This window comes from Eubalaena glacialis, chromosome 15 (genome assembly GCF_028564815.1).
Source record: "Eubalaena glacialis isolate mEubGla1 chromosome 15, mEubGla1.1.hap2.+ XY, whole genome shotgun sequence".
Classification (NCBI taxonomy): Eukaryota; Metazoa; Chordata; class Mammalia; order Artiodactyla; family Balaenidae; genus Eubalaena; species Eubalaena glacialis.
Window position 1 is genome coordinate 58,381,650 of NC_083730.1, and position 9,920 is coordinate 58,391,569.

The following is a 9,920-nucleotide window of genomic DNA, read 5'->3' on the forward strand; positions in this document are numbered from 1 at the left end:
AAAAAAAAAGCAAATAAGGACTTCCCTGGTGGTCCAGTGGTTAAGGCTCCATGCTTCCACTGCAAGGGGCACGGGTTGGATCCCTTGTTGGGGAACTAAGATCCCGCATGCCTTGTAGTGCGGCCAAAAAAAAAGTCCATATCCTGTTGAAGGAGCCTTCGTGATATTTATCTGTACTGTCACCTCTATCGTAATTAAGGTCCCTAATATGTAGGTTCTTTATATGTAATATTTTATATATATATATGTAAAGATAGTTGCATTAATATATATTCTTAGTTGAATCCTAATCTATATAGAATTTGGCATCAGGGAATGGAGTGTGGCAGGCAGCGGACGTGATTGTGGAATTGGGTGAGCTGAGGGGTGGGCCTGAAAGTACTGGGGGCCCCAGTGTTCTGGGCTGGGAAGGTGGCCTTCCTTGGCACATGGGAGCAGGACTGTTGGTTAAACTGAGGCCTGTTGTATATGGGTACTGGAGTATTTGTGACATTAGTAGGAAAATCTCAAGCTGTTGCATACATCTTTAGCCTTCAGAAAAGAGCTACAATAAAGACACACATTTAGCTGAAGGAGGATCATCTGAAAGAGAAGAGGGAAGAAGTCACAGAGCTTTCCTTACAGATGTCCTTTCTGCCTGCAGAAGGAAATCCAAAATTGTTGCATATCTGGTTGTCTGAAGCCTGCCAGAATTTGAAAAGCCAAATTATCTGTCAGACTAAAGGGAGGACCCTGGAGGAGTTATCGGAAGATAAAGCTGGATCCCAGGAGCCAGCCATCTTCCCATCCCCACAGCTCCCCTCCCATAGAGGATGACTGCGCTCACTGTGAAAACTCAATTCCAGTGCAGCCTGGGAGCATGGACCACGTTTTTGACATTTTCCCACCCAAGATTATCATATTAGTTTCCTATTGCTGCTGTAAAAAATTGTCACAAATTTAGTGGCTTAAAACCACACAAAAAGGGGCTTCCCTGGTGGCGCAGTGGTTAAGAATCGGCCTGCCAATGCAGGGGACACGGGTTCCAGCCCTGGTCCGGGAAGATCCCACATGCCGTGGAGCAACTATGCCCGTGCGCCACAGCTACCGAGCCTGTGCTCTAGAGCCCACGAGCCACAACTACTGAGCCCGCGCGCCTAGAGCCCGTGCTCTGCAATGAGAAGCCCGCACGCTGCAACGAAGAGTAGCCCCCGCTCGCCGCAACTAGAGAAAGCCCGCGCACAGCAACGAAGACCCAACGCAGCCAAAAATAAATAAAAATAAAATAAATTAATTAAATTTATTAAAACACACACACACACAAATTTATTATCTTTTATTCTGGAGGTCAGAAGTCCAAAATGGGTCTTGCTGGGCTAGAATCAAGAGGTTGACAGGGCTGCATTCCATTGTGGAGGCTCTAGGGGAGAATGTTTCCTTACCTTTTCCAGCGTCTAGAGGCTGCCCATATTCCTTGGCTAATGGCGCCTCTTCCATCCTCAAAGCCAGCAATGGCAGGTCAAATATTTCTCACAATGTGTCCCCCTGACACTGTCTCTTCTGGCTTCTAATTTTAAGAACCTTTATGATTACATTGGGCCCACCTGAACAACCCAGGATAGTCCCCCCATTTTAAAGTCACCTGATTAGCCACTTTAATTCCCTGTTGTCATGTCACCTAACATCTCACAGTTTCTGTGGATAGGATGTGGACATCTTTGGGAAGTTGGTATTCTGCCTACCACAGTTATTCTGTTGAATTTTTTTATTGCTTCATGACACTCCTGTAAGGAGTGCATGCATCATCATTTATTTAAAATTTCCCTTTCAATAAACCTTTTTTTTTTTGGTTGGAATCATTTTTTCATTTTTAAATAGAAAAAGTGAGCACTGACTTTTTTTTCTCTTTTAGACACACACACGTCTGTCAGCCGAAACATGCAGAGGAAATGAGCTCCTGCTCTGTCCTCCACAGTCCCCATCCGTGATTGAAGCTGTTGTCGACCCTCTCTCCGTCCTTTCCAACATGCACAGAAATTCACAGCACAGCTGTAATGCATTTTAACTCGTGTGCACTTCCCTCCCCAACATCCCCATTCTTAAAAACCAAACAGCCGTTAATGGTCAGGGGCACATCCTTCCCGATGGCATCAGTTCCTACCCCACGATGGGATAGTGAGGAGATCTTCCGGCAGGAGTAATTTAGTGAAAGGGGTGGAATGGCCAGAGCTGGAGTAACCGTCTGCATTGCTGCACTCTGGTATCAGAGTGAGGACAGAAGAAATAAGTCAGGACAGCATGGAGGGCACAGTTGCAAGTGAGGAGTCTCGCCACGAGACAATGTGGGGAGAATTCTCCCCACCAGGTTTAGATAGATCAATGTGCCAAAGTTTAAAAAAAAAAGAAAAAAAAATTTAAAAAATTCCAATAATCAGCAGTTCAAACACTATTGAATTTTCAAACTTCTCCCACCAAGACAGGTCAAACATAGCAGTAACAATCTAGATCTTTCCAGGAAGTGAAGGTAGAGCCCCAGGCATTCCTCCTGACAGCCCTGAATTAGGCCCTAGAAGTATCTGCCGTTGCTGCAGCTGCAACTTCTCAAAGACGACCGGAAGCACCAGGATCATGAGGGAAGTGGTTCCAATCCACAAGGCTGTCCTGGAAAACCTGTACATCTTTTGAGCCACGAAGAGGGAGAGATCAAAAGTGGCTCCAGCCGCGGACCGGACCCTCTCCGGGAACGTCTCCATCAGACCCCACAGTCTCTCCGACAGAGTCTCATCTAACTCCTCGTCGTCTTCCTCCTCCAGCTCCTCCTCGGGCTTCTCGGCATCGCCTTTCGGAAGCAATTCTTCCGGGGACAGGGGCACCCCAGGGCCGGCGCCGGCGGCCTCAAAAAACTTTTTAGGTTTCTTTTCCTTTAATAAATGATACTGCAACAAATACCTTTATAAATATAGTTTTGTTTAATTTATTTTTTTATTTATTTATTTTTGGCTGTGTTGGGTCTTCATTTCTGTGCTAGGGCTTTCTCTAGTTGTGGCGAGCGGGGGCCACTCTTCATTGCGGTGCGCGGGAGTCTCACTATCGCGGCCTCTCTCGTTGCGGAGCACAAGCTCCAGACGCGCAGGTTCAGTAGTTGTGGCGCATGGGCCTAGTTGCTCCGCGGCATGTGGGATCTTCCCAGACCAGGGCTCGAACCCGTGTCCCCTGCATTGGCAGGCAGATTCTCAACCACTGCACCACCAGGGAAGCCCTATAAATATAGTTTTATATTTTGGACTTCTCTTTGGGATTGTTTGAATAAATTATGAGACTGTTATGACTTTTAACACCCATACCTATATTATTTGCTGAAATAACTGTGTTAATTCCATATTCCTATATAATATGAGAATATCACTTCAGTAAACCTTTATTGACACTGGCTTTTAGCATTTAACATAGTTTTCATTTTTATTTATTATTTCTTAATATATTAAAACGATATGTTATTGGCTGAACAATTTTCCATATTGTAAGTTTGAGGATGGGAAGGATTTGGGGCTTTCTTAAGCACTTCTGCATCTGTAGCACCTAGCATGGTGCCTAGCACTGCAGTAAGTCCTCAGTAAATAATTGTGGAGTGAATGAGTAGCAGCATACAGTGCAGTGGTTAAGAGCTTTCAGGTCATACAAATCTGGTTCATGTTTCCAAGTGCTTTATACATAGTGATTTATTTAATCTTCACAACAATCCTATAAGGTAGGTACAATACTATTATTGGCATAGTCCCCATTTTTCTAATAGGGAAACTAAGGCACAGAAACGTTACGTTATTCTCCCAAGGCCACACAGCAAGTACATGACAGATCAGGATTTAAGCCCAGGTTCTAAACTCTAGTTCCAGTAGCAATGTTCTTAACACTGCACAGCTGCTTGGATATACTAGTGTCTACCCCGTAGGATTGTTTTGACAATTACGTAATACAAATAAAGTGCTTCTTTGCCGAAACAGTGCTTGACATATAATCAAGCACAATAAGTTTTTGCTCTTTTGTTATTCATATTACTGTTATTATTATTTTATATTTTGTAAATAGTCTATCATTTGTCCATTTATATTAGTTTCTATTATATTAGTATAATATATATTCCAATATATTATTTCCATTATATGTTATGTCCATTATATTAGTTTCAAAAAGCCTTTATTTTTTATGTGGGTTTATATAATAAAAAGTTATTTCTATTTAAGATTTCCATATATATATGTGTATGTGTATATATATATATATATATATGTATGTATGTATAGTTTTTTTCTCACTAAAAGATGGGATGCTATGAACCTCGACTCTTGTCTCTGCTCTATGTAGACTGTAATAACATAATATTTGAACAGTCTGCCCCTTGTGATTGACACAATCCAAAACAGACCTGAACAGGCAAAGGCCACAGTTTACAGCCAGATCTTCTTCATTGCATAACAATGTGAATGCACTTAACGCCACTGAATTATACACCTAAATATGGTTAAAATAGTAAATTTCATGTTTATTTTACCACAATAAAACAAAAGCATACCTTTCCAAGCTTAAGTGGACCATAAAAGAGCAGGATTATAGATTCATAAGCGTCTCTAGCAGAAACAAATTTTCTAAAAAGCTTAAAAAGTTTTCGTAGTGAAAAGATTCCCTGTGTATCCAGCAGTGGTGTCGATAAAGTAGAATCTTCTCTTGAAAATAGTTTATTTTTTCCTAATTTCTCCATGCATTAAGAAATCAATACCTCCCCAACCCCCTAAAAAAGACAAATGTAAAGTGGGTACATGGGCCATTTTCTGAAATTTATGATTAAATGTTTAAGTAGTCAGACCATTAAAATAATTACAAGAGTTTGTACAATTGCTCTCGTGACTCAGCACTTACGGATTTCTCATGCATTGCCTACAGCTCAGTCACTATGTTAGACGGACAACATACTGTAACAGAAATAATTGTCTCATGTGTCAGTCAATGAATCATTCAATTAAGTAAACAGTTACATAACCAATCCCAGTAGCAGTCACTGCCATTCACTGAAAAATCATATAATATTGATTTAGAAGAAAACTTTAAGATCATAAACTAAGATCATTCATTCGGAATACAAATTATTTTTTAACACTTCCTCTGTACCTCATCACTTTTGATCATCTATTTAAAACCTGTGGACCAGTATTTTATGTTATACAGACTACTTTAAGGACAACAGATGGCTGTTAAAAGCATATTAAGATTTTTAAGAGTCTATTTGAGCAAAAATCCAGTCAATCAAGCAGCACCAAACTGGAATTGTTAGGAGCGCTCCATGGACAGGAGCTGGGGGGCAAGACTTTTACAGAGAGGATGGGAAGCAAAGCAAGGAAATTACTGGTTGGCTACAGCTTTCGGTTGCCTTATTTGGGAAAGCTTTGTTGGCTGTTTGTGATTGGCTATCCTTAGGTTTCGATTTCTTAACCTTGAGGTATTTCAAGCTTAGGTTTTGGTTTGCTTACTGGACTTCTGAGGCATTAAAGCCACCTTGAGCTACTGGCCTCCCTATTTTATTAATTTAACATGGATGATGATAATCTTTTAAAATACCAGTTGTCAGAAATTGTTTCTATAACTAGCAACAATAAAGTAATTGATATTGGATGGGAAAAGTAAATCATGGGATAAATTATCAGAATTCTCCAAACTATCCAGGGGTACTTTTTTTTAAAAAAACATAAAAATGCTGTATATTAAAACATAGTAATTAAATACTATTCCCAGTAAAAGGAACCAGGGGTCGCTGGCCGATATCAGGTTTGGGGTAGGGAAAGCACAAGGTGGGCCTGAATCATCTTCATCTTACTGTTTCAGAAAGTAAGAAAGTGTTAAAAAAAAATAAATGCTTGGGTGTTACTGAACCAAACTTGGGCGGGCTTGCCCACTGCCCCGCGAAGCCAATTTATTGACACTGGGTTGTGGTGAAGGAAAGTACAGCATTTGTTTACAGGGCACCAAGCAAGGAGTATGAGCAGCTCATGCTCAATGGACCTGAACTCCCTGATGGTTTTCAGGGAAAGGTTTTTAAAGGCAACATTTAGGGTGAGGGCTGCAAGGGGCGTACCTTTCTTCTCATTGGTTGGTGGTGAGGTAACTGGGTGATGTGTCAGGAATCTCAGTCATCAGCCTTCTGCTTCCAACCAGTCTGGGGTCTATGTGCTTGAGTTCAGCTTGTAGTCACCAACCTCCACCTGGGTGGGGGGCGGGTCTTAGTTCCTTAAACACACCTTAAAGATGTGTGTTTGACTGTTGTGTATGCCCCTTGAGAAGGAACTAGGACTCTGTTTTATTGCTCAACTGTTGTCATTACTTTTCTTGTTTAACTGCTTTTCCTTTGTTTCTGCATTCCTTCACTTCCCTAATTAATAACAGGTTGAGTCTGATCTTTGGAACTGAGGAAGGCCTAGGAGACTAAAGCTTTTTTCCACAAACAAGAAATGAGGAGAGGCTTTTGTACCTGGGAGGGCTCCACAGTTTTGGATAGAGAGGTTAATCATAAACTCGGCAGGGGAACTTGGTTTTAGAGGGGACAAATCAAAAGGCATAGGCATCTCCTAAAAGATGCTTCTACTGGCCAAGTTGGGATAGTTTGAACATCTAAAAAATAAGGATGGCCACGGATTAAAGCAAATTGTATTGAAACAGAATCTAGGAGTCCAGGATCCTCCAACAAAAAGTGGTAGTGGGAGAGGCTTTTATTTGCAGATAAATCCCAGCTCCGAAATAAAAGGAGTGATTGATTTAAAAATCATCATTACTTCAACAATTTAATGACTGATTCAAACAGGTATGAACAATGGATGCTAAAACCACAGGTGAAAACTGCTGGGAAACAAGATTTACACTATATCCAAGTATCACCACCCCCAGATTGTTTATTAATTAATTGCAAAGAGGAAATGGAGCCCTCTGACACCCACCTTAGCCAGATGGTCAAACATGACATCCTGATGTTCAGACCAACTACATTACACACCTGCTGATACAATGCACTGAGAAGGACACAAGGACGCTCAGACCTAAGTGAGTAATATGAATTTTATTCTGATACATTTAAAACAACAGGCCTGGACTCCTTACATGTATCTTAAAAGGGTGGGGGGGCGGGGAGGCAGTAAACTGAGATCAAAGGAGACTAAAACTACATAACAATTAAATGCAATACACACACACACACACACACACACACACATAAATGCAATACACAATTCTAGATTGGCTCCTGGATTGAAAAAAAAAAAAAGAAAGGACTTCCCTGGTGGTCCAGTGGTTAAGACTCTGGGGTTCCACTGCAGGGGGGCGTGGGTGTGATCCCTGATCGGGAACTAAGATCCTGCATACTGGAGGTGTGGCAAAAAAAAAAAAAAAAGAAAGAAAAAGAAAACAAGAAAAACACCTATGAACAGCATTTTGGGACAGTTGGGGAAATTTGATTATTGGCTGTAAAGGGTACCAGAATATGCCACCCCAAAAGATACCTATTTTGGCATATGGATTATTTTAAGCTAATGGAAGATGCAGGGAAAGCTCTAAAAAAAGAACGTGAGTTTTCCTTTTGTAAAGAAATGGAAATTCCATTTGTGAAGATGTCTTGCTCTCCCAGTACCAGGAAGAAGAAGTCTCTTCCAGTTGTTATCCAAAGAGAAGGCACTTACTTAAATCTGCATAATAAACCTTACTATACAATCCAAATTTACTATACTTTTCTTGGTCACCTTCTCATAACTTGCTTCCCCTGCCGAAAGGCCCAAAGCCCCTTTTCCTTTGTTTAGCCTAAGGTGATATACAAACCCAAGTTCTAAACATGCCTTTGGATTACTCATGGCTGCCATGTGTACATGCCTGATGCACATGTTAATAAACCTCTGTTTGTTTTTCTCTTGTTGATCTGCCTTTGGCCAGTCTAATAACAAGCCAGTCCCGCCAAGCCGGAGAACCTAAGATGGGTAGAGGAAAAGTTTTTTTTCCCTCTCCTTATAGCTCTTATTTTTAATATTTTGATAATACGTGAATATTAGATAATATACCAATGTTAAATTTCCTGATTATGATCATGGTATTGTGGTTATGTAAAAAAGGTCCTTTTGCTTAGGAGTTAGTGATTAAGTAGTTAGGAATATAGTGTAATGATGTCTGCAAGTTACTTTCAAATGATTCAGAGAGAGGAAGAGAGAAAGTAAAAGTGCCCAATGTTAGGGATTTGTGAATCAAGGGAATGGGTACATGGAAGTTCTTTGGGCTATTCTTTTAACTTTTCTGTAGACTTGAAAGTTTTCAAAATAAAAAGTTGAGGAAAATTGCATTAACAAAACTCCACTAAAGGGTCCTTACCACCCTTTCATTTATTCATGTCTTTGCTTGTTGTTACCTAGTCTTGTAGGAGTCTGTATTCAGACTCATAACTTATTTCCTAGTACTTTAATCACTAGTTATTTTTGACCACGTGAAATAGATAATTAATACAGTTAGATTCTTCCTACCTGAAGATCATCCTTTTGGTAAAAGGCAATGGAAGAGGAATCATCTAAGTGCCACACTTTAGGTTTTCTAAGGAAGTTTTTTACCAGTAAAGAGCAAACATTCCACCTGGGGTCGTCATTTCATGTGGTTGGACAGCGAATGGGAAGATGAAGTTGGCGTCATGGAATTTAAGGCTGGGAGCAATCTGAAGGGTTATGAGTCTGTCATGACTTTTGTTGCTCTTATGTGCCTCAAATACCTGCAACAATCAGTGAGTGAGGGGACGGTGGGAGGCTGCGCAGCCCTTAAGACACACGAGCTACCTGGAAGGACAGAGGTAGCACACAGAGCAGGGGGTGGGGGGAGCTCCTTGATGAATATCCTCCTATCCTTGCAGTGGACAGTTCTGGGGTGAGTTATATGTACATGGCTGCTCCCAGACTTTCCAGCAGGATTGAAGTCCAGCTCCCCAGAGCCCTGAACAGTTTGAAAATGCAATTGTCCCCCTATTTCACTCTTTTCAGTACCTCCCGCTACTGGGATCAAACAAACGGTCTGCATCCAAGCACATTTCTCAGGCTCTGCTTGAAGATACCCACCTTCTACAGACCTTACTTGGTGCCTGGGAGCCACAACCCTCTCAGTTTCTACAGAGAGAATCATCTCACTCCTCACGGACATCCTGCTCCGCATGATTAGGAGCAAACCCTTCTCAGCTAAGGCAGTGAAACTCCATCATGAGCTTCCCGTGTTGTAAGTGTTACCCGAACACAGCGTTCGCCTCTTGGTGGGTGTCAAGCCAAAGACACAAACAAGCCAAAGAGCAGGAGAAGGAAGGATGCATTACCTGCAGTGAGTAAGGAGAACACCGGGGACCTTCCCCAAAGCAGTGTCTCCCTGACCAGCAAAATTGGAGAAGTTTTTAAGCTAAGAGTACATGCATATTCATGAAGGGGCTTGGGCGGTTCCGTGCATGTTTGTGAAGGGGCCTGAGCAAAGGAGAATTCAGCATAGAATTGGGACAAAGGTCAAGAGAGTCCAAGCTTTAGTTGATGGAAATCGGGAGGGTCGACATCATCATTTCCATCCTGCACCTGGGAGGGGGCCTTAGATCCTGCAGAACAACTCAAAGATATGTGTCAGATTGTTATGTATATCTCTTGAGGAGGAACTAGGATTCTGCTTTATTGCTGAACTATTGTTTCTTTTTTTTTTTTAATTTAATTTAATTTATTTATTTATTTATGGCTACGTTGGGTCTTCGTTGCTGTGCACGGGCTTTCTCTAGTTGCGGCATGTGGTCTTCTCATTGCGGTGGCTTCTCTTGTTGTGGAGCATGGGCTCTAGGTGCGCGGGCTTTAGTAGTTGTGGCTCTCAGGCTCAGTAGTTGTGGCTCGTGGGCTCTAGAGCGCAGGCTCAGT

General features: G+C 41.6%; 1 protein-coding gene across 1 annotated transcript; it reads right to left on the reverse strand.

Moving 5' to 3' along the window:
- Positions 1 to 2,477: 2,477 nt before the first annotated feature.
- On the reverse strand, positions 2,478 to 9,192 carry LOC133075136 (mitochondrial import receptor subunit TOM22 homolog). Its single transcript, XM_061169238.1, has 2 exons — positions 9,115 to 9,192; positions 2,478 to 2,900 (listed from the first exon to the last, which is right to left on the reverse strand). The coding sequence occupies exons 1-2, from the start codon at positions 9,190 to 9,192 to the stop codon at positions 2,481 to 2,483; spliced, it is 498 nt and encodes a 165-aa protein (XP_061025221.1). The 3' UTR covers positions 2,478 to 2,480.
- Between the last annotated feature and the right edge of the window lie 728 nt (positions 9,193 to 9,920).